Source organism: Aedes albopictus, chromosome 3 (genome assembly GCF_035046485.1).
Source record: "Aedes albopictus strain Foshan chromosome 3, AalbF5, whole genome shotgun sequence".
Taxonomy (NCBI): Eukaryota; Metazoa; Arthropoda; class Insecta; order Diptera; family Culicidae; genus Aedes; species Aedes albopictus.
The window spans coordinates 205,781,304-205,807,230 of record NC_085138.1 but is presented as its reverse complement, the minus strand read 5'-3'; the positions used below and the strand labels follow the sequence as shown (position 1 = coordinate 205,807,230).

General features: G+C 37.4%; 3 protein-coding genes across 8 annotated transcripts in view; 2 read left to right on the top strand and 1 right to left on the bottom strand.

The window, feature by feature from the left end:
* LOC109432811 (uncharacterized) overlaps positions 1-25,927 on the bottom strand; it is a 102,094-nt gene that overhangs the window by 72,318 nt on the left and 3,849 nt on the right. The window lies entirely within an intron of this gene.
* Positions 149-25,468, top strand: LOC134291220 (uncharacterized). 5 transcript variants are annotated; one of them, XM_062858717.1, is made up of 3 exons: positions 149-10,831; positions 15,858-15,948; positions 17,099-25,468. In XM_062858717.1, exon 3 carries the CDS (start codon positions 23,586-23,588, stop codon positions 25,464-25,466), a length of 1,881 nt encoding a protein of 626 aa, XP_062714701.1. In that variant the 5' UTR covers positions 149-10,831; positions 15,858-15,948; positions 17,099-23,585; the 3' UTR covers positions 25,467-25,468. The 5 variants fall into 5 exon arrangements, with proteins under 5 accessions (XP_062714701.1, XP_062714698.1, XP_062714697.1 ...); XM_062858714.1 differs by having other exon boundaries at positions 149-1,588; positions 5,662-25,468; XM_062858713.1 differs by having other exon boundaries at positions 149-5,579; positions 5,662-25,468.
* On the top strand, positions 12,457-13,691 carry LOC109397437 (myosin heavy chain, non-muscle-like). The gene is made up of 2 exons (XM_029863562.1): positions 12,457-12,649; positions 12,712-13,691. Exons 1-2 carry the CDS (start codon positions 12,457-12,459, stop codon positions 13,689-13,691), a joined length of 1,173 nt encoding a protein of 390 aa, XP_029719422.1.

Genomic DNA, 25,927 nt, shown 5'->3' with positions numbered 1-25,927 from the left:
CACAAACGCAATTCTATATATATATAATATCATTTAGAACTGCTGCTGAAGAGTCGACGGTGAGTTACAAATTTTTGACCAACAAAAATTTATAACTGTCATAACAAATGCATCTACAACTATAATTCTGCTGGAGATGCCCTTAGGATACCAGTTTGACGGTTCGATAAGATATTTTTGGCTTCACACTACAGTAGACGTTCGGTCGGTGCAAACGGTTTAACTGCAAGTTCTGTAACTGCAACAAATTTGCAGTTATCGCACCGCGAAATGTCAGAATAGTGCGCCATATTAGCCCAAATGAACAGTCGGATGAAGTTCACGTTCATTTTACGCCAGTTGATGGTTTGTTGACACTGTCAGGCGTTGCAGTTATCGAATTTTCGTTCGCTAAGTGAAACGTAAACATATTGCAGTTATCGAACGTCTACTGTATTCGCTTCTCTATTTTCTCTGGTTCAACCTACTTCATTGAACAGTACTAATATGTGTGATAAAAACATAAGTCCTGTTCAACGACGTAGGTTGAACTTGCTCGAAGTTGCTGCATCCCGCTGAATAAATAAAAAAAAATAGCTATAAAACTTAAGGTCCCGTTAGACCGTTATGGGAGGTATGCACTTCAAACGGAATCGCTCAAGTAATTTTCGTTCAGTGCATTATTTTTCCGTGACCGAAATGGTCAAGAAATTTAACACAGCAAGCCCCATTTGATTTGACGTTTCGTTTCAGCTCCGTACTAGGATTCGGAATAAAGCGACGCTTTATTATTTCTTGAGCGATTCCTTGCCTGAATTTTCCACGCATCGAGATAGGCCAAGAAATTTCTTGCGATCAGCGTACTACCCATTAGACATGACAAATATTTCGCCAAAGAAGCCCAACAAATGACCAACACAACGTAAATCATGGCAACCTCGGATGAATGACGGACTGCAATGGCAAATATTTGTCATTATGACAAACAGTCTAATGGCCCCTTTAAGATCCCAGTACACAGGGTGTAAAGACACTGTATGCTAAAGATACGAAATCTGATGATTGTCGCGTCATGACGATGATGCTGTAGAGCAAAGCTTTTAAAACGCGTTTGACAGGTCTCCTCTTCGATTGGAATGACATTGACAGCAAATTTGGAATTCCAATTGGAACATTTCGTGTCTTTGCATATAGTGTCTTTACTGTTAAAGACACACTCTATGTGTGGTACCTTGTGGTATGCACATAATAAATTATTGTATTACTCTATTACGTTTAGCGTGTATGTTTACATTGAGTATCTGTCATATGCGGAGATATTGTTATTGTTGTCTGGAGTGTGAATCATTGTATGTAATATTGAAGTATCGGTAATAAAGTGTATACAAATAATGAATACAGTTGTTGAATAATCATTACAGAAAAAAATTCTCACATTGGCGACGAGAACGGTGAACAGTGCATGTGAAATTAGTTTAATTTCGGCTCGGGAAGTGTTGTCTTTAGAAAAAGAATGAGATGAGTGGTGTGTGTGTGTGTGGTGCATGCAGAGTGGTGATGACCTCCAGGTGATGACTTGTGAATGAATTTCAACATTGAAATCAAAAAGGTAAATATTGTGTACTAACTGTTCAATATGAATCAAACAATCTATTTGTACCTTCGACTAATGACAATGATCAACCTGTGAGAGATTTTGATGGTGATCGGTATTGTTTAGTTCAAATCGATGACAATCACTATTGTCAGATAAAGAAATAAAGAATTGTGAAGAAAATCTAAGTTTTGTTGATTGTGATATTGATACTCGTTGAATAGGGTTGTTGTCCTAAATCTAGACTTAAATGCTGAATGATGAATGAAGTATTGATTTGTTAAACGGATGGCCGTGGAAGGCGTAGAGGTGAAACAATATTTTGAAATCAAATTTTGCCGTTGCTGTTAAAAGCCAGTGAAGGCGATAAAAGCCAATGAAGGCGATAAAAGCTAATGAAAGCGACATTCTTGAAATAGCCGTAAAAGGCGGAAAGGATTACAGATAGAAAAGCCGTTGAAGGCGGAAAATGTTATAGGCAGAAGAGCCGACTAAGGCGAAAAACTGTCGATGGCGGAAAGATCCGTCGGAGAGTGAAAAGCTGTTGAAGGCGGAAAAAGCCGTTGAAGGTGGAAATGCCGTTGAAGGCGGTAAGACCTGCAAGGCAGATATAGTCGATTCTTTGTAGAGCCGTATAAGGCGAATTGTGTTATTAAAAATTAAAGTACTAAAAACGCAACAGTGTCGTAAATTTCGTAAGAAACAGATTACCAGCCAACGCAGATTTAAGGGCTGTTTGCAGATCAGAGGGAATTTCTCGGCCTATCGAGGCATGGGAAATTCCTTGGCTGAATCACTCAAGAAACCGTTTTTTCTTCGATCGCAGTACGCAGTTGCAAAGAAATGACAGTTCAAATGTCACCATAGAAAGTTTCTGCCAGGAATCGTTCTAGAAGTTTCTTGAGCGATTTCTCTTGAACTCCAATCTGGGCTTTTTAGTTAAATTGAACCATTAAAAATGAAATTTCACACCAATTAAGTGGCAGCTGAGAAGGCGAAAGACAAAACTAAACTTTAAGCTGAGCGTGACTAGAAAAACAGTAACGAATAGTATTTGAATATGTTCCAAATGCGAATATAACTGAGCAGATACTGAGGTTGTTGTGGACCCACCTCAGGTGATATATATTGAAGTTATCATTGCTCAGTAAAGTATAATAAGTCTACGGAGACGTAAAAAGGGTTGGCTCTTGAAACCAAATTAACATGAAGACATGATTTAACTAATGCTTTGTCCTCTCTTACAAGACTTCAAGAAAATTAACATCAATGTGTGAGAATAATTGAACTGTCTTGGTAGTTTGCAAGATAGGAAGTCAAAATGACAGTTAAAGCATTCGTTGAAGCTAGATGACATATTCAGAGCAGTTGCTAACCACGATCCTGTTAAGTATCATGCTAGTCAAATGGCTAGTTGAATTGGATATTTTAAAAAATCGAACAATAAAAAAATGAAACTTTCGGCTTAACTGGAAGTCTCAAGAATTCGAGTAAAAGGCACTTTATAACCTATTGAATGCCACTAAATGTTTATGCGATTCAAATACAGTGAGTTCTTGAGTAATCACTTCTGAAGTCTTTGAATATAAAATGTATCGGGTGTGGTCAGGAGGGGCATTTTGACTTATGATTGTCTAACACTATGGATATAGTGCCATTTTTGCTAATGAACTGCAAATATTGTATGCATGTGTCGCTCACATAGATTTTTGCAATTTGTCATAGATAACCCTTTTCATGTGTAGATACACATAGTTTATATAAGGTCCTCCGATTTTATGTGTGATCCAGCGTGGAAAACGAGTATGTGTGTACAAATAAAATTTATATATCAAACTCATGGATTTTTACCAATAAAAATGCGTGTACATGTATAAGTGATATTTGTGTTAATAAGTTCATTGAAAATTTGAATAAAAACGTGCTTTAAATTGTTTCAGTACAAAGAAATGAATCGTAGAGGCAAGCGTAAGGGCCATCATGACACAGACAATCATGGTCAGTGTGCACTACGTCAGACTTGTGAAATAAGTGATATGATAGACAGATGATTGGGCTTTGCAATAATGCAGAATATTCTAGTTCGATCCAACGAACTGAGAATATTATCTGTTTGGGCTCGGCCGTGAACCCAACGATTTATAAGCAGAACGATGGACTGGGAGAATAGGCTCCTAAAGTCCTATCGGAATTCTTGTTTTAAATCACAATATATGGTTCAAGAGTACATATTTACTCATTTTTTGACGTTTTTATTAACCGTAGTTGAAAATATATAATTTTTATTTTTTTAGCATTTTGTCTCGTCCCTAGCTTATAACACATACTTAGAGTGATTTTTTTTCACCGTGTATGTCAGATAGGAACATTTTTGAAATCCCAGTGCGAAAAATGTCGAGCTCAGTCACAGAAGGTTGACCTCAAATGTCAAAGTAGAACTATTTACCATTTTACTAATTTCTAATTTTCTCATTATTCCTTTGTTTTTCAAGTTCGAGTAAAGTACAATTCCGATTAGAATACCATGCTTGATCGTATTATTCAATATAAGCGAGATTTCGTCTTTAATTTTAGGACCCTATTGGTACTGGGACCAGTTCCAGGAAAGGGAAGGAACAAAACACTTCTACTGCTACTATTGACTATTTATTCTAATGGTGTACTGTTTAGTGGCTTCTGTCTTGATCGCTTCATGTCCAAGTTGGTAATGACGATCTCTGGCTTGGTTGTCCCCTTTTATATGCCAAGGAGCCCATCTGTCGCGTAGCGGTTGCTAACGCCGTTGTTGATCCGGGTTGTCGTTGTTCCATTGGTAACTGCGATGAATTCTTTGGGAAGCGCTAGGCGCGAACATTATCAATATGATGAGCATATGTAGAAAATCAGAGTTACTTAAAGATAAAAAGTTCTAAATTTTGACGGTACATTGAATGCGAATAATTTGGAAAAAGCTTGTTGAAATAGCTTCATTAGGTATCTAGAGTGAGAACATAACATGTTGAGGGGCTTTTGCAATATTTTGGAGGTACACCATTAAAATAAGTCCTGCAGTTCAGAACCCGAAAGAGCGACATCAAAGGAACAAATTTTTGGTTTTGTAATGTTAAAATAGGTTTGATTGAGCACGAATCACCAGTTAATGCGGAGGAATATGCATCGTAGAATGTAAACCTATTCCTTGACCTATTCAACGACCAAACCGAAGTGACTGGCGGTGCGAAAATTGATGTTTAACCTTCTTATAAACATAGCAACTCGATTTAGATTAGTGCTAATTTCAGCTCTTAAGTAGCTTAATGATGCGCAATACCAGCAACCGGTTCAAATTTACATGCAACTTTGCATGTGCTTTGCGTGACTTCGATTTGGTACTGCGTCGATGATGTATGTATTAAGAATTTGAGATAATTATAGGATCACAACATGAAAAAGAAGAATGAATATTAATATTCTACTATACTTTCAAACAGCTAGTGCGGGTGCGAGTTTTGTGAACAATATATATTAAATATAATTCAAAAACTGGATGTTTTCAAGTTTTCAAATTACTATTCAGCTAAAACTAGTATTACAAATATTGCTTTGGACAAGTGACGTTTTCCGAAATCGTGATTTGATTTAAAAAAAAGTATCAATCCCTTCGATATTTTGAAAACAAAATCTGTAAAGCCAAACTTCTGAATATATTCTGAACAAGAAACGAGTTCCAGCAAAGTTCGCTAAAAAAAACATGAAATGAAATAGTGTTTGTATAACACTTGGACACTTTGGATCGAAAACGAGTTAATGGATATTGATAATCTTTCCACTTCGTGCAGTGTTCCGACATATTAGTTAAAAAAATGTCTGAATAATAATCTGAATATACATGCCTTATGTATGAGATTCTTCTATGAAAGGACATGTCAAAAAAAAAAATCAGTGGGCAGTATACAATGTTTGCATGCTAGCTGTCATTGAAAACATTTGAGAAGAGGAAAGCAATTCAATTAATTCATCAGCAAAGGTAATATTTAGCTTGACACTCAGTATTAAAAATGTTTTGGGATTTGGGAAAATATTTGGGTCAAAAAAATATTTCTTTTTAGGTACAACCACAAGTAACGGCCAAGTAATTTACCAAAATGCCGAGCAGAGATGGATGACCAAATGGATGACTGTACTTCTAATTCTGATGTGAGACTGAAGCGAGACGTTCATAAACTGAGGAGACTATAAGCGAAACAACGTGGAGTGACCTTGCTGCGGATCTGGAGAAAAAACGAGATGTGGTACCTTGTGGTATGCACATAATAAATTATTGTATTACTCTATTACGTTTAGCGTGTATGTTTACATTGAGTATCTGTCATATGCGGAGATATTGTTATTGTTGTCTGGAGTGTGAATCATTGTATGTAATATTGAAGTATCGGTAGTAAAGTGTATACAAATAATGAATACAGTTGTTGAATAATCATTACAGAGAAAGATTCTCACACTATGCAAATGTTTGTCCTAAAGACACTATATGCAAAGACACGAAATGTTCCAATTGGAATTCCAAATTTGCTGTCAATGTCATTCCAATCGAACAGGAGACCTGTAAAACGCGCTTTAAAAGCTTTGCTCGACTGCATCATCGTCATGACGCGACAATCATCATCAACAGCAACAATCATCAGATTTCGTATCTTTAGCATACAGTGTCTTTAGTTTGTCCAAAAAACCAGAGAATTTGTTATAGAGATGCGCGAAGTCTGAAACCATAGGTTCCATTTTAATCGTCAAACGCGGTCCCAATCGAGCAAATTCAAAGAAATATTGCGGAGATTCCACCTGTTAAGACACGAAAATTATGCCGTTTTTCTTTATTATCCAGTTCCAACCTGGGTTGGAACTGAATCAGATCACAGTTTCAACCCCAACCCGATTTCGGTTTCGCTTGTACTAAAGTTGGTTTGACGTTGTTTGTTTACACATTTTCCGCTAATCCAGTTCCAACCCAGGTTAAAAAAGAAAAACGGCATTAGTTGCGTGGATTTTTCTTGCGTGGGCCCACAGATGTGAAAACAGACCGTGTGCTGGCGAATATTTCACACTGCATTGTTGAGTACACCTTTGGCGAGATTTTGCATTGTAAACAAACATTTATAATACATCTACGCAAAAAATAAACCTAATATTTTTTTTTGCGCCAGAATCTGCAAATCTCCGCAATGAAATAGAACAACATGGAAAACAAAGCGCAACATGAAAGCACACACTGAAATTGTTGTGGAAACTACCGATTCTATAGTAAAATTACTAACCGTGCCTATGATTCTCAACCGACAACAAAATCTGTGAAGTTAACTGAAATATGATTGAAGTTACAAAGTATTGCAGTAAATTTGACTACAAGCGTAGTCACCTCAACAACAAAACATTGTCAATTTTTCCTGGACACGCAAATAACAACACAGTATAGTTAAACATACAATAGAGGTAATCACGTTCAAATGTATGCGTGCCTTTTTAGTAGATGTAGTTGTGAAACTGCGAGGAAAATATTTGCACTCTTGCCCCGGACGTTAGTTTTATCATTATTTACCCGTTTTACCCAATTCGATTGGGTAATATTTGCATATGCAATCTGAATAGCCTTTCAATCGGCGTGCACTTTTGTGTGAGGAAAAATTTGCTCTAGTGTTCGTGTGTTGAAATGTCACTTATCTCTATGCCCAGTAGGCCTGTCCAGCTTTTCAAAAATGTTCTCTGATTCTCAAGTCCATCCCTATATTTTGATTGGCATCATAGAAGAAGTAACTGGTCAAAATTTCAGCCAAATCCATTGAAATTAAGAGGTGCATCAAATCAATTTTGTGTTTTTCGACTATTTTTGAACTTCAAAAAATCATAACTACACTAAAACTTGTCAAAACTTTATTCTTTTGGCAGAAATTGAAAGCGATACTTGTTTGCTAAAACTTCTCCGAACAACGTGTGCCAATAAAATTGAAGGAAACATGTGTAATTATCACATTTGTGATCAGAAAAACTTTAAAAAGTTGACACCAAAGCTGTAGGAGTTGAGCAAAAATTACTAAAATTCGTGAAAGCCAAATGTGGCCTAAAAACTAGCTTTTTGGAGGCAATCACGTTGTGGCGCGAAATTGTACTGAACGTAGTAGCTTTGCTTCCTTGTAGTTTGCCTTGGCTACTCCCTATCACGGGTGATAACAAACAAGCGTGATGACAGGTGTTGGCTATCATATCAGTGCTGACGCGATGCCACTTTTTGCCCGCCAAAGCGTGATTGCACCCGAAAAGCTAGTTTTTAGGCCACATTTGGCTTTCACGAATTTTAGTAATTTTTGCTCAACTCCTACAGCTTTGGTGTCAAGGAAGCAAATAACCACAACACATTGGAGAATATGATGCCGTTTTAAAAAATCCTACTTATTACGTATATTAGGGTGCTCCGGTACGAAATCTATCAAAAAATCAACTTTTTAAAGTTTTTCTGATCACAAATGTGATAATTACACATGTTTCCTTCAATTTTATTGGCACACGTTGTTCGGAGAAGTTGTAGCAAACAAGTATAGCTCTCAATTTCTGCCAAAAGAATTTAGTTTCGACAAGTTTTTGTGTAGTTATGATTTTTTGAAGTTCAAAAATAGTCGAAAAACACAAAATTGATTTGATGCACCTCTTAATTTCAATGGATTTGGTTGAAATTTTGACCAGTTACTTCTTCTAGGATGCCAATCAAAATATGGGGATGGACTTGAGAATCAGAGAACATTTTTGAAAAGCTGGACAGGCCTAATGCCCAGCTGTTGAATTAATATTATTTTTGGTAATGTTAACTGCACTGTTAGTCAAACTGACAGTGTTTTAGTGGAATTAACTGGAAATTGTTGTCGGTTGAGAATCATAGGTACGGTTATTAATTTAACTATGGAATCGGTAGTTTCTACAACAAAATTTATTTCAGTGCATGAAAGTGTGTTAGTGCCAAAGCATGACGTCACTTGTTTGCTTAACATCTTATGGACAGATCAGACTAACACGTACGTAAAAATATAATTTTGTTTACTGCAAAATATGATTGCTATTGGGCGTGATGTAAATAAACATAACCAAAATTCTCTTCGCGCTTCTCTATAACAAATTCTCTGACCACTACATCACCGACGCTGACCTCGGGTCTTATTCACCTTGACAGAGCTCTGACCTGCCATCTAGGAAAAGTTGCCGTGTGCGTGAAGCATTGCTGGCGGAGTATAGGAAAAAAAGTTTAAAATGCTTCTAAAAAATTTACGAAAATTGAAATGCAGGTTAAAGGTGTAGCGTATAGGTGCCTTGCACCTTGCAGGTGCAAGGTTAGGCTATTGATTAGCAACACAATAAACACATATTTTTGATTTCAATTTTGTGTTCTAGATTAATGCAAGGTATGCACTTCAAACGTAATCGCTCATGTAATTTTCGTTCAGTGCTGATAATGTAGTTTTTCAAAATTCTTACCTCGTACATTAACCCACATTTCAATAAAAGTTATCGTTAATTTTATAGAAGCATTTTAAACTTTTTTTTTTCATATACTCCGCCAGCAACGCTTCACGCACACGACATTTTTTTTTCCTAGATGGCAGGTCAGAGCTCTGTCAAGGCGAATTATTTTAGATGAAATATTGTACATATTGATTTATTTTAGACCGAAGTCGATATGTGAAATCAAATATCCCCAACAAAAGTTCGCCGAAGTAAAAACGTCGGCATTCTAATTGAAGCGTCACTGACACAGGCAATTCTTATGCGTCGGCGAACCCCAAATTAGAATGCCGACGCCGAACTTCACCGAAGTTTTGACTTCCGAAGTTCCAAAATTCTCTCGCATGATCAATACAAACCCACCAAGTTTCACGACAATCGGACATCGGACACTTCTCAAACGTCAAATTTCATGTGAGAGCAAGCAGGTCAGTATCCGCACATATTTATTTATTGGCAAAAATCTATCTTACTGCATTATTACAATGCGCGCATAAACGTTCTCTACGCAAGGCTACACATAAAATCTAATAGTCGGATGGGAAATATATGCAGTGGCATTGTAGCGGTCCTGCCGACCGAAGGAAGCATTTCCCTCCCTGTATCGAATAAATCTAAAGATCAATGATCACCATTAATCTAAGAAAGACCCTTTATTTCCTCATGGTGCTCCACGCAATTAGTGGATTACATCACATGTGGATTTCACGGTCATGTTTATAGACCAACGCCGGTTAACCAAGAAACAAGCGATGCAAGCAGAGAGAATGCTTACTGCTTGTTGCTGGTTGACCTGGTGATATAACGTTCTCGCTCCAATGCCGGAGAAATGTTTTTCTTTTAATTTTTGTTTGTCGCCCGGTAGCGCTGACTGAACCCCAACAAGGTCTCAGTCACGCGGCCGAACTAATGAAGCCAGAGTGGACGACGCCCGTTTTGGCTTTTCTCTTTTCTCTCATTTCTTTTCAGATCGGGAGAATGAGTTCTTGCGACGGCAAGTTAAAAGACCCGCGATTGACGCCGGGGCGGCGTTGTATTGTTGTGGTATCCATTCGGTCTGTCTGCGGTGTCCGTTTGCTGTCCGTTCGCGGTTGCGTCGTCGTCCGGGTCGTTGTGGCTTTACCGGTGGTGCGGTTTTAGTTAAGAGTGATAACGTAATTGAGTAATTTTAGTTAGTTAAGAGTGTTAACGGAATTAAAGTAATCTTTCCCTGAATAGTAAACATTAGTGAACATTCGAAGGATTTTGTTGTGACTTTAGAAGGGAAAGAAAGAAATCCAGTGCCGTGCCGCTCACGGTCCTACATTCTACGCGTGTGCTTCGACATTCTACATTCTGGTGACAGCGCAAAAGCGCTAAACAAGTACAGGCACGCCGTTTGTGATTGGAAAGTGAAAAAGAATAAAAACCTATCGAAGTATCTAAGACCCAGCTGGTTACTACAGAAGAAATCGTGTAAGTGTTGCGCAGAAAACTATTAGGCGAAACAGTGTGAATCATGCAGTTGAGTAGAACTCTTGAACCGTGCACAGTTTGAGTGTGATGCTGATCTCGGATTCCTTTCAACGAAAATTGTTGTGTTAATCATCGAGTCAAAACAGAGAAGAAGTTGGACCCACTGGATACTACTGAGTCGCACATTTGCAAACCGCTTGCAAATCGATCACTGCCAGATCATTTCCTACAAGAGGAACTAGGTATCTTCATCGGACCCAGCAATATGATGCCGAATAATGGGTAAGTCGAATCAATATTTTTTTAATTGAGTGATTTTAAGTGCGTATGTGTATATGATTTTGGTTCTCTTAGCACAAAATGAAAGTTACAACATTCTAATGGAATGATATTATTGTTTTTTTTTTATTTGAGTTTGAGAAAGGCAAGTAACAAAAATTACACGTAAATAAATCCTTTTTTTATAATTATATTTGTTGGCTTTTTCACATGAACTCTTGATCAAATTGAAGATTATGAACTATGAATATTGCAATCTTTGGAATGCTTGAACATTTTATGGCAGTTTCGTTTCTCAAGATCATGTTAGTAAAGCATGTAGAAAAAATATTGCAAAATTTATAAGAAAAGTTTAATTTTAATGAATCATCTTATTTAATCATGTGGTTATAGAGGAACGAATCTATCAAAAATCTATCAACAATTTATTTCCCGGTTGGTTTCTCCTACTATTTTTACGGATTTGGAATGAACATGGGTGTAATTAGAAACAAACATAGGTTGCTGGAGATGAGAGCAAAGATCGTGTTACTGCGACAAACACGGCCAAACCCTATCGTTAAAACTTTATTTTTCGCGCTTTTCGATTATTGCTTTTATGGATGGCCATGTGATGATATTAGGAGTGTTGATGGCACGGCTTGATTTATGGATGATATTAATTGATATCTATTGATATAAATTAAATAATTTGCTGAAGGAAAAATTAAACATGAAGAAACACGACGGGAAAATAGTTCTGTTTTATTCTATAGTTCTCTCGTAATTGATTATGGATTTTGCACTTGCGTGGAATAAGTAACTGTCACAAAATTATTGGCCACAGATAACTCATTTATAGAAGTAGCACTCTCCATAGCTCCTCAATTTAAAAAAAATGGCATTTCCTAGATATTCCCAACGGGATAGATTCTTCCGGGAGTCGCGAGACAGGCTCGAGAGAGAGTATGAGGAAGAGGAATTAAGAGGCATTCATAGGCGACTACAACCGGGTTGGGTTGATAAGCCACGAGGCAATAACAACAACTACTACTACCGGAACACTAACAACACCGACAACAGCAATTACAACCATAACAACAATAATTACAGTCGCAACAACAACAATTACAACCACAACAACTACAATTACTACCAGAACAACAACAATTACAACCACAACAACTACAACAACAATGGTTATAATCAACATAACAACAATAGCGATGCTGTTAACAATAATAAGGCAGCAATGGAAGCAGAGAAATATAAGGAATTATGGGAGGAATCAGAAGAATCAAAAGCTCGATTAGAAAGACTGTTTCAACGTGACATAAAAGAACTTTATGAAGATAGGCGGGATGCTGCTAACGATATGGCTGCAAAAGAAAAGAAATTTGTTAACAAGTTGAAAGCTTTGGAAGCTAAGCTGAACAATGAGAAAATATTGAATGAAACATTAAGCCAGGAAGTCACTATGCTGAAGATGCGAGAGGAAGAGCATGCTTTATCGGTTGCTGAGAACAAAACGGCAATTAATTCCGAATTGGAAAGTAAAGAAAGTGAAGTACGCAAGTTGAAGGTGCAACTCTAGAGCAATAAGAAGAACTGAGAAGAAGTTGGCCGAACTGAACTTCACCATCCAGGAAATGAAGAAGCGTTCCGTGGAAGATTCTGATATTGCGAAGGAACTGGAGGAAGCGAAGAAGAAGATGAACAAGGACATCGAAGTACTGCAGCGGCAAATCTTCGAACTGCAAGCCACCAACGATCGGCTGGACAAGAGTAAAACGAATATCCAATCGGAACTGGAGGATGCCACCATCGAACTGGAGACGCAGCGTACTAAGGTGCTAGACTTGGAAAAGAAGCAGAAGAACTTCGACAAAGTTCTCGCCGAGGAGAAGCCGTCAACGATCAGCATGCCCAGGAACGGGATGCTGCCGAGCGGGAAGCTCGCGAAAAGGAAATCAAGGTGTTGTCGTTGACGCGGGAGCTGGACGAAGCGGACGAGAAGATCGATGACCTGGAAACGAAACGGAAAGCACTGCAGAACGAGTTGGAGTCGAAGTTTATGGAATTCGAGCAAAAGACTTTGGATTTGGAAAAGCAGAAGCATTACATGAAAACAGTTATTATTAGTTTAGAGCAAGAAAAAAGTGACATTTCTTCAAAGTTTGTGGGTTTCGAACGAAAGATTTTGAATCTGGAAATGGAGAATTACCGTATGGAGACGGTTATTATCAATTTAGAGCAAGAGAAGAATGACCAATCTTCGAAGTTTATGGATTTCGAGCGAAATATTGTGGATCTGGAAAAAGAAAACCATCGTATGAAAACGGTTATCATCAAGCTGGAGCAACAGAAGAGCGATCTTACTAAAAAATTGCCAGAATCTATTGATAAATCGGAAAAGCTACTCAGTGAAAAGGATACGTTGTCAACTAAAGTTCAAGAACTAGAAGAAAATTCAAAATGTTTCAGTAGCTATGAAAAAGTTACAAGTTTCAAAGGTCCAATTGATAATTTTTGCGTAATTAAAGAGGAAACGCAGAACAAATTGACTTCACCACTGAAACAACTAAAGAATGCCCATGCGGAGAAAGCAGTGAGCGAATACCGCAATACTAAAACTCGGTTGAAATTGCAACAGCTACAAGAAACTATCTATGATAACGAGAATTTTTTTCAAGAACCCCAAAGCCAAATCAAACAACAAGAAAGTGCTCATGCCAAAGAGGAAGCAACTATTGCGAGTCTCGCAAAACGAAAAGACTTCGAACCACTGGGCAATCTTTTAAACGAGATAGATTTACTACGAGATTGTGTCTTTTCGGAAAACTATGAGTGCCTAACGGAACTTCTGTGGGATGACCACGGTTGATTTGAACCAAAAACAACATTTATCAACAATAAATATTTTTTTTCTCGTTTACAACAATTGTAAATACCCATACTGACAAAGGAGAGCTAATTATTCCTCATGTTAAAATATTGTCGATGATATTGACTAATTTACACTCATAATCAAATCATTAAGGATTATGAAAAATATATATATATAGGAATAGATTATACAACTTAGTTGATCAAATTTAAATAAAAATAAAGAGTGACTACATGATACCAAACACATTACCTATTACAGCAAGAGCGATTGATATGAATAATATCAGTGCAAATATAAACGAAGATCAAGTTCATCTGTCACCGCTCAGGAAAAAGTGGTAAATTAAATTAATGAAAAATGAGAGGAATTTCATACCCTCAATAAATACAAAATGAAAATTAAAAGTGAAATGGAGAGGAATTTCATACCCTCTATAATTATAAAATGAAAATTTAATTGAAATGAGAGGAATTTCATAACCTCTACAGGGTGTTCAATAAGTTCGGATACACCATATAACTTGAATTAATTTCACATCTGTAAATCAAATTTTCAAAGTAAATGTATCTGTTGAAAGGTTATATAACACTGATCAAAAGCATATGGTTTTGAATAAAGTCTTTTTCTACTTTTTTTTATAAGCCTTAGATATATCTAAAGTTTGTTAGTTCCGGCACGCTGGAATAATTTTCGATAAGTTGCTCAAGCTACAGAAGTCTAAAACGTTGACTTTTGAGTTTACATCTCACTATACTAAATTTAAATAACTAAATTAATAGACAAAAGCTTTACACTGCTATTTCAGTGATGATATGGTGATAAATTTGCAAGTTTAGTCAAAATGTGCTTAAATCTATGAAAAAGGCATAAATCTAGGCATAAATACATTATATAAAGCCATTTTTGGTTAAAATTTGCCAAAATAGGGATATAATCAAGTTTTGGAAAAGATAATGATAGATTAAACTGAGATATAACGCAGCCTTGCTTTTTGACAAAACAAAAATCATTAAAACAGGTACAGCGCCAATTTGAGCAATTTTAAAGATCAAAATAAAATGAGTCCGTACTTCACCCAATCTGAATTTTATAGATTATTTCGTATGGCCATAGTTGCTACCACTAATGCTGAGGACAACAGCCTAATTTGATTTAACTTAACACCATTACTCAATAAAAACTAGACGAAATACCAATGACAGACGTGCGTGCCGGCTGAAAGGATCTTGAGACACATTTGCAATTATTACAAAAGGATAAAGGACAGTTTGTTTCAAAACATATACTGTATTTGATCAGTATTATGTGAGCTTTCAATTAATACATTCACTTTGAAAATCTGAATTACAGATGGGAAATAAATTCAATTTTACTGTGTATCCGAACTTATTGAACACCGTGTATAAAAATAAGTGAACATTTTTCAGAAAAAGGAGGAAATTCATACCCTCGATAACAATAAAATGAAAAATTAAAGCAAAATAGAGAGGAATTTCATACCCTCTATAAAAATTAAATGAAAATTAAGGTAACTGGTAAACTATGAGTCTACAGCCAAATTATAACAATGAATGCGTCCGTCAAACTCAGTTTTGAATGTACCGAAGGGCTGGAAAACCAGAGTAACTACTATTCTGTAAGGGCCATAGATATCAAAGAACAAAGAGAAATAAATGATTAAGGAGAAGAAAACACACCCTCCAGGAATACAGAAAATACAAGGAAATAATTGAAGAAAAATAATAAAGAAGAGGAATACACACCCTTCAATAACATAATAAACGGAAAATATAAACGAAAGGAGAGATGATTTAGGAGAGGAACACGTACCCTCCAATGATTTAATAGTACAGAAACTAAAACGAGAGCAAAATTAAGCGTTTTAAAAAAAACGAATATGAAAACTTAAGAGAATCAAGAGAGGATTTACAAAGCCATCTGAAAATTTAAATGAAATTATGAGAAAATTTAAAACACAGAAAGGAGACAAAGCAAATGTCTACAAATTTTGACGAAAGAGGAAATCCAAAACCTCTATGAAATAATGAAATATTAAGAGAAATTAGAGGAACCCATATCCTCTGTAAAAATAATATGGAATGATATTTACAACGTGGTTTTATACACAAGCTAATCAAGAGAAATGGAGTATACTTACAGGCCCAACCTACAACCTCAAAAGGGAAAGGGGTGGAGCAATGCCGGCAGCCAAGGACTTGCCACAACAAACGGAGAAGGACGAAAAAGTAAGGTACCTAGAGACTCCGTGAGTTCATTTTATTTTTAAGCTTTTGCGGATATGCAAGGGAGATAAATAGATTATTGCCTTGCATCCCTGCAACATTATGATGTAGTATGTAAGTTTGTTGTTTTTTGTTTTTTCTCCGGCAGTGTCTCGAAAAAAAATTTTTTTTTTATTCATATAGTGAAATCCAGATTTGATGGAATATAAAATGCAAATTGTTTTTGGTTGACAGAAATGATCTTCTGAAGATGTTTCAATTGTGATCAATTGGTTTTTTTTCCTTACTTTCAAGTTTGTCACATAATTTGCCGAAGGCATAAGGCTAATGAAGTAGGCCAATTCATGATGAAATATTTGATTAATATTACATTACACATGTATTAAGTTTATTACATTATTATTAATATTACACATGTATTAAGAAAAAAGGCAAAAAAAACATTTTTCGAAAAAAAAAAACAATATTCGAAAATATATATTAAAAAAAAACAATATTCGAAAAAAAAGTAAGATATTTTCGAAAAAAAAAACAAAAAAAAAACATTCGAAAAAAAAAAGTATTTCGAAAAAAAAATATAATTAAATGCCATTTTTAAAAGTTCACAAAATATAGTTCGTATTTAATTCGTACTTTTTAATCTTTAAAAATAAGGGAGTATTTCTTTTACTATTTATTTGACTGATTCGAATGCCTACTGCAAGTTTTTCTTTGCTTCACAAATAAAAACTTAATTTAAGGGGGGGCGGATGTAGCGGTCCTGCCGACCGAAGGAAGCATTTCCCTCCCTGTATCGAATAAATCTAAAGATCAATGATCACCATTGATCTAAGAAAGACCCTTTATTTCCTCATGGTGCTCCACGCAATTAGTGGATTACATCACATGTGGATTTCACGGTCATGTTTATAGACCAACGCCGGTAAACCAAGAAACAAGCGATGCAAGCAGAGAGAATGCTTACTGCTTGTTGCTGGTTGACCTGGTGATATAACGTTCTCGCTCCAATGCCGGAGAAATGTTTTTCTTTTAATTTTTGTTTGTCGCCCGGCAGCGCTGACTGAACCCCAACAAGGTCTCAGTCACGCGGCCGAACTAATGAAGCCAGAGTGGACGACGCCCGTTTTGGCTTTTCTCTTTTCTCTCATTTATTTTCAGATCGGGAGAATGAGTTCTTGCGACGGCAAGTTAAAAGACCCGCGATTGACGCCGGGGCTGCGTTGTATTGTTGTGGTATCCATTCTGTCTGTCCGCGGTGTCCGTTTGCTGTCCGTTCGCGGTTGCGTCGTCGTCCGGGTCGTTGTGGCTTTACCGGTGGTGCGGTTTTAGTTAAGAGTGTTAACGTAATTGAGTAATTTTAGTTAGTTAAGAGTGTTAACGGAATTAAAGTAATCTTTCTCTGAATAGTAAACATTAGTGAACATTCGAAGGATTTTGTTGTGACTTTAGAAGGGAAAGAAAGAAATCCAGTGCCGTGCCGCTCACGGTCCTACATTCTACGCGTGTGCTTCGACATTCTACAGCATATATATTGAGGGATTTGCACAAAAGTGCACGCGGCCTATCGCTTCTGAAAGGTACAGCCGCGGTTTTCACTCCCTGTTTACTTCATTCTTATGGGAAATAACATTGCGGCGTTTCCTACGGCACGGCTGTTCCTTTCGAAAACGATAGACCGCGTGAACTTTTGTGCAAAGCCCCTTTTTGAAACATTTCAACGACCGCTCGGTGTTTACGTTTCAAGAAATCTGACAATATTACAAATGCTTTCTTTGAGTTTATGTGGTTTATGGTGCATTTATTTTTCGAGTGCAAAGCCTGATTGCAAAATTCTACACGGAAAAATATTAAAACCCAAAGAATAAGTTTTAAAAACTCAAATTTGGCTAAACTGCTTTTAGTTTTAACTCAAAGTTGGGTTGTTTTCTCCCTCGCCCCACCGCAATGTTGTCGAAAACAAAGAGAGAAGCACCGACGCATCCGCTGCTCTTCCGTGGAAGAAGCCAAATTTGGGTTTTCTTGAGTTAACCCAAATTTGCGTCATTTGAGGCCTCCATTGGGTGAAAATAACTTACCAGTGGATTAATTTTTTTGCCGCTCTCAAACGAGAACTACTCACTCACCACTTTCGCTGTTTGACGCAAATTTGAGTTATTCCACGGAAGACCGGGATTGCGTCAAAACAACTTAAATTTGGGTTGATTTGTAGTTCCGTGTATGCGTGGGCACATGGAAACTGGATGCGGATTTTTTTTTAGTGTATTGTCTATCCGGTTGGAATCAGGACAGACATTCAATCAAAAATGGCCATTTCCTTGGACCACAAGTGTCGCATCTGTTTCGCATCTAGTGCGCTGTGTTGCTGACAACAACGGGAAGGATGCGCACTACTTTTAACATGATTCAAAAACGTCGCGAGTTGGGTCGCGTCGCAACTTGATTGTGCGAAGTCCGGTTTGGTGGCGGCCCGACAATATAATTTCGTGCAGTAATCCATATCGTTTCTCTATGAAATGGCTGTATAATAAACAGAACCCTTCTTAAACTTATCAAAGTTAGTCATCTATTATTCAGGAGTACTCACTAAACATATTAAATTGCTGCGCAAGCCATGATTTTCTGCTTATTTGAAAAAAAAAAATCATGATTTTGCGAATAAAATAATCAGATTGCCATAGTGATCGCGACGTTTAATCAGTTTACGCTGTTAAATGAATCCCCTTAATATATTTATTTTGTGTAATTGTGCTTTTGTGGGTTGTTCTTGAATATTAATTCGCATTATTAATCGCTTGGAGAAATTATCATATCTTTGCATCGAGTTGTGTAGGTGTTTTCTGTGCACTTAGAGCATCGCCACGGGCGTCCCTATCTGGGTCCCTATCCCTATTTCCGGGCCGTAAATAGGGACCCATGTTCACACCGGTGGTAGGGAAGTAAGCGCGATGTGAACAACTACCGAGGAATCGCGGCTCTGAGCTCTATTTCAAAGCTGTTTGAGTTGGTCGTTATGGCCGCTCTACCACCACCAATTTATTGTGCCTCACATCGTATATCATCGAAAGTATGAATGAACACGTGCAGACCGATGTCATCTACACAGACCTATCTGCTGCTTTCGACAAGCTGGACCACGACATTGCTATCGCTAAACTCGACAGATTCGGCCTCAGTTGTAATATCTTGCGCTGGTTCCGGTCGTATCTCTCCAATCGTCAACTGATGGTATCCATAGGTGATTTCAGATCAGAACGTTTTCATGCTTCTTCCGATGTTCCTCAAGGAAGCCACCTGGGACCGGTGATCTTCCTACTGTATTTCAACAATATCCATCTTATCATTGAAGGACCCCGACTATCGTATTAATGAAAAGTGTTCGGTTTTAGCTCCCAGTGATGATCGGTTGTCCGGGAGAAAACAAATAAACGATAGCAGTGCGCGTATCAATTTATTGCATGAAGCCTTGCATGCAAGTTGTTTCCCTCCAATAAATAAAGTGAGGTTAATGTAATATAAACAAATACCAGAACCGTATGTGTTAAATTACAGTAGATAACAGTGGTGTGACTACTATTTCTATGCTTCACAACCTACGGCATTCAGTAAATTACCAGTGGGCGGCCTCAGCCGCAAATGGATTTACTTGTGTGCGCTATAATTTTGGTGAGATGATCACACTCACAACGTCGGTGGCGTGCTAACACCACATACACTACCCGTCATAAGTACGGACTCACAAAAAGTATTGCAACAATATTGCATCACCTTGCATCACCCTGACTCACCTCGATATCTCCAAAACCTGAGGACTTACAAAGATGCTGTCTTCAGAAGTTATTCAGAAGACCAAAAGCTACAACTTTTCTGAAGGCGGCATTGTTGCAGGTGTACTGGATTTAGAGATATCGAGGTGAGTCAGGGTGATGCAATATTGTTGCAATACTTTTTGTGAGTCCGTACTTATGACGGGTAGTGTATAAGCAGAGTCGTAAGGGGAGGCAAGGGTAAAAAGCTCCTACCTTGGCAAGTAACACATTGCAAAAGTTAAGTCTCGCTTTTTTATTATTATTACTTTTTGTTCGTTCTATTTTACTTCTTCTTTTTTCCAATACATCAAGTTAAAATATACTTATTTATACGATTAAATATTTGATTTTGTATTACTAAATTGTGTGTATTATTATTTGTCTGTGTTTGTATTACTTTGTGTTACTATTATCATTCTCTCTTTCTTTTTTTCCTTTTCCTGTGTAATTAAAGTAGTTAAAGACCAGAGTATGGGGTTAACAGTACTCTAGAAACCTACTGGAATAATAGCTATAATGTAATGATCTTCGATCAGTATAAAAAATCCTAGTGTCATGTGGAGTTAAGAGGATGAAAACCCAAAAATACCTGGCCAAACTACAAACTTTGATGAGGTTATGACAAAAAAAAAACTCAACGATATTGGATAAAGATAGGATCCAATGAAATCTTAAAAAATAAAGTTCATTCAAGTAAATCTTCATCATGCAAAGGGAGCAACCGCTGTACTTTGCAAAAGATTTGCTGAGAGCCAACTGGATATTGCTCTTATCCAAAAGCCATGGACAAACAACAGTACACGAAAAAAAATTTCCATATGGAATATATAAGAAAATGTTATACATTTTTGCCATTTCGTTTTCCTAATAAAGCTCATTTGAGTGCGTTATATGAAACATAACATACACCGAATACAAAGTATAAGTTTTAACTTATGAATGCCATTTGCTCTTTGTAATAATTTATATTAGAATTTCCTCATAGTATGTATGCATCAAACCTAATAAAATATATTTCTGTATATTTTGTTTGAAATTCCTAATATTTTACTTTTTTCCTTATTTTTACTAAAACAATGAAATTTTGTTTACGCTTCGTACATAATTTATTTATTCATTTAATAAAATCAACAAGGCTACAGAGCATACTACAAACTATAGTATACTATCAACTCAAGACCTCACTCAAAATCGAAAATGCCATCCGGAATCGCTGTTCCGGTAACGGGTTTCGCCACCTTTTGCCAGCCGGTACGCCGGCGGAGCCAACCAGAATTTCCACTCCGGCAGGAAACAAGCGGGTTGCAGTGCCTAAGTTATTCAGAGTGTCGAAGGGCAGTGGAGCAAGCAGGGATCCTTGATCCGCCCTCGGTTCCGACAATGGGTGCTGCAGCCGGATCATCAAGGTGTAGCAGTGCCAGCTGCGCTCCGGCACCAAAGAAGCTATTGGCAGTGCTCTCAGTTTGCTGGAGTACAATTGAGGAGAAGCGGAATCAGCTAGGATCTCCTTTTCGGCAGCGCGTGACACCGCCCTTTGCCAGTTGGAACGCCGGGGAATAGTGAAACCTGAGCCGTAATCTGCACTCCGTGAAACAAGCCAGAATCTGCACTCCAGCTGCGACCAAGTGAGTGACTCCGTCGTTTGCCTGCCAGAGTGTTGGGGTATTGGCCGGGAGGGAATCTGTTAGCATTCTGGCTGAGGTTAGTCACGGCAATGGAACCTATCCTGTTGAAAATAAAAATGCCGATTAATCTATTAGCACAAAAAGTAAGTAGTAAAACACCTACCGTGGTTTTCGAGCGTTGTTTCGCAGGTTTACAATACTTCTTTTTATTGCTAGTAATGTTGCTGGTGGCGAAATAAAACGTGTCACGATGGCCTACGTTGAATAATATCTGGCGCCGTTTTTTGTTTGTCTTTCAAAACAAAATCTTAGAGAAATTATTAGTTGAAATTTATACTTCTCTAGCCATAACACAAAACTTATACATGGTATAAGGAAATGCTATGGCTATTATTGGGTCATTGTATGAACACAATTAGTTGACTTTTTAAATTCAATAAGGTCGTTTCTAATGAAAAACATAAATCAATCTTCATAAATAAAATCATTAAATTATTTTTCGTGTAGGATATTAGGAATACCTACAACTTCTACCAAATTGATATATAAGGCAGGACAATCTCTACCACGTGCTGCAATTTTAGTGAGTGGAAATGTAAATGCATTTCCAATTACTCAGTTTATCAATCGAGACATAGTTGCAATTATGTTGGAAGTACCGACTATTCACGGAAAAACGGAAATTTGTATTGCTGCGGCATACTTTCCGGGAGATGTGGATGATATACCTCCACCAGAAGTGGCAGCTTTTGTTTCATATTGTAGAAAGCAAAATAAAGCTTTCATAATTGGATGTGATGCGAATGCCCATCATACAATATGGGCTAGCACAGACATCAACAATAGGGGCGAACACCTTTTAGATTTCATTTCTGGAAATAAGATCGATTTATGTAACAAAGGCGAAGAACCTACTTTTACGAATGCCATTAGACAAGAAGTTCTTGATTTAACGTTGTGTAGTCCTACACTATCAGAAAAAAATCAAAAATTGGCATGTGTCAGACGAAACCTCTTTATCTGATCACAAGCATATTTTGTTTGAATATGAGGCTGGTCATCAACTCATAGAAACTACGAGAAATCCTAGGAAGACAAACTGGGAGCTTTATACTTCAAAACTTTCTACGGGAATTCTACGGGACAGTTTCAATAACATCCCAAATTCTTGTTATGGGCTTGAAAATAGCGCTACAACACTTTCAAGCCTGATTCAACAGGCATTCCATAGCAGTTGTGCTCCTAAGGAACGCTCTTCAAATAGAGATGTGCCTTGGTGGAATAACAACCTGCAAAAACTACGAAAGAAAACCCGGAAACTATTTAACCGGGCTAAAAGAACACAACAGTGGGAACAATACAAAGAGTTCCTCACAATTTATAACAGAGAAATCTGAAGGTCAAAGAGGATAAATTGGAGGCACACATGTGAAAACATTGAGAGTACTCCAATTGCAGCCAGGTTGCAAAAAGTCCTCGCTAAAGACCATTCTATTGGCCTGGGAACTCTTAAAAAAGAGAATGGCTCTTTTACAACGAGTACCAGTGAAATTTTAGAAACAATGATGAAAACGCATTTTCCGTGTTCTACGCTTGTTTCAACTCAAGACCAAGATGCATCTGTATCGCAAACTGATGACAATGAAACCAGAAGATATAGTCATGAAATTCATGATTCAACTGGGTTAGAAAGTTTCAGGAGTGATGCATGCATTATGGCCAATAAAATTATAACAGAACAAAAAGTTGAATGGGCGATAGATTCCTTTGAACCCTTCAAAGCGCCTGGTAGGGATGGAATTTTTCCTGTACTACTGCAGAAGGGTAAAGAAACCTTAACACCCATTTTAACTAAATTGTTCAGATTGAGCTTATCGTTATGCTACATCCCTAAAGCTTGGCGAGAAGTGCGTGTCACTTTTATACCAAAGCCAAGTAAGAAGGATAAATCATCACCAAAATCCTTCAGACCCATAAGTTTATCGTCCGTTATGTTAAAAATAATGGAAAAATTACTAGACGAGCATATTAAATCGTCATACTTAACAAAAAGCCCTTTAAGCAACATCAAGAGGGCAAATCTTCGGTAACTGCACTTCATAAGTTGATTACAAACTGGAAAGATCTTTTGAAGCAAAAGAGATTTCACTTGCAGCGTTCCTTGACATTGAAGGAGCGTTCGATAACACATCCTACAGTTCAATAAGGAATGCTATGTCAAAACGTGGTTTTGACGGGTGTATTGTTAATTGGATTGGAAAAATGTTATCAGAAAGAGAGATATCATCAAACCTTGGCAGCTCATTTATTAGCGTTAGAGCAGTGAAAGGGTGCCCACAAGGAGGCGTGCTATCACCTTTATTGTGGTCCTTGGTAGTTGATGATCTTCTCAAACAATTGGAAGCACAGGGCTTTGAAATAATTGGCTTCGCTGATGACATAGTCATAGTAGTCCGTGGTAAATATGACCATATTTTCAGTAACAGAATGCAAACTGCCTTAAATCTGGTCACTTCATGGTGCGATAAGGAAGGCTTAAATGTCAATCCTTCTAAAACCACGGTCGTACCGTTTACACGAAAGAGACAAATTTCAATAACTAACCTAAAATTGAAAGGAACTCTTTTGGAACTTTCAAGCACAGTCAAGTATCTCGGAATACATCTTGACAGTAAGCTAAACTGGAATTTGCATCTTGAGCAAGTGATTGGAAAAGCCACAAATGCTCTATGGATCAGCAAAAAAACTTTTGGTAAAAAATGGGGACTGAAGCCGAAAATGATCTATTGGATTTACACGGCAATTGTGAGACCCAGAGTTACATATGCGTCACTAATCTGGTGGCCTAAAACAAATGAAAAGCTAGCTCAGAAGAAGCTTGAAAAACTTCAAAGACTTGCTGGTCTTTCAATTACTGGTGCAATGCGAAGTACGCCGACTAAAGCGCTAGACACTTTACTCTTCTTACTTCCATTGCATCAATTTGTTCAATTAGAAGCTACAAAGAGTGCTTTGAAGGTTAAAAGAACTACAAACCTCTTTGAAGGTGACCTGAGAGGCCATCTAAGTATTCTAAAATCAATTAGTATCAACTCGTTAATCACAAGTAATAGTGATTGGATGAGCAGAAGGTACAATTTTGAACGCACTTTTGAAGTGATTAATCCTGGGCGATATCTGTGGACAAATGGGGGCCCAGAACTACATCCAGGATCAATCGTATTTTACACCGACGGTTCGAAACTGAACGACCAAGTTGGTGCAGGAGTAACTGGCCCCGGAATTAACGTATCAATTCCCATGGGCAAATGGCCAACTGTTTTTCAAGCTGAAATTCAGGCAATTTTAGAATGTTGTAATATTTGTTTACGCAGAAATTACAGATATTCAAAAATATGCATTATGTCTGATAGTCAAGCAGCTCTAAATGCTTTGAAATCAGCAACATGCTCTTCCAAACTTGTTTGGGAGTGTATCCTATCACTCCAACAATTAGCTTGCCGTAATCAGGTGAAGCTGTTTTGGGTTCCAGGACACTGTGGAATTGATGGAAACGAACAAGCTGATATGTTAGCAAGACTTGGTTCGTCACACCAATTCATAGGACCAGAACCGTTTTGTGGTGTGTCTGGGTGTTCTCTCAGAATGGAGTTTAAAACATGGGAACATGAAAAAATAATATCCAACTGGGAAAATACCACTTTTGCGAGGCAGTCAAAACGTTTCATAAAGCCAAACTTTTCAAACACTCGCAAAATCTTAGAGCTGTCAAAAACAGATCTAAGTACTTTTACTGGCCTGCTAACAGGCCATTGTCCGAGCCGTTATCATATGAAGCTAATCGGAAAGCTTCAGAATGATGTATGTCGTTTTTGCGACATTGATACAGAAGACTCGGAACATTTGTTATGCCGTTGTCCGGCAATTGCTGTTAAAAGAATTAGGTTCTTCGACAAGGGGCTGATAGAACCCCTTGATGTCTGGAGAACAAATCCCAATACGGTTGTACAGTTTATCCGAGCTGTGTCACCATGTTGGGATCAAACGCACAGTCAAGGTTTGATTATTGCTAACAGTAGTAATACGTCAACTTGATATAGCTAAAACAAACTGGGGCATATGTCACAATAGATCTAATAACTGGTCGTAGTGACTTAGATACCCAACAAGGAATAAAAAAAAAATCGTATGGCGACGACCTCAAAATGTTCCTCAAGATTCGCACCCTTGCCGACTGTCAATTTCTTCAGCAGCAGATTGAACTTTTCACTAACTGGTGCTTGTTGAACCGAATGACTGTCAATCCTACACAGAAAAAAATCTTGTAGTAACTGTTACTAAAAAATTGTGTTTAAATTTACCATGGCTGTTTATGTTGAAAATGACAAAGAAAACAGTCAGTTGAACCGAATTGTAGTGCCTTGTACTATGCCTTTTTTGAAATCAGCAATAGTAATATAGACTACACTTCATAGTTAAATTTACTACAATAAAAACACTAGTTTTGTGGTAGCAATTACCATGCACATTACTGTTATTGAAATTGTAGTTCCTTT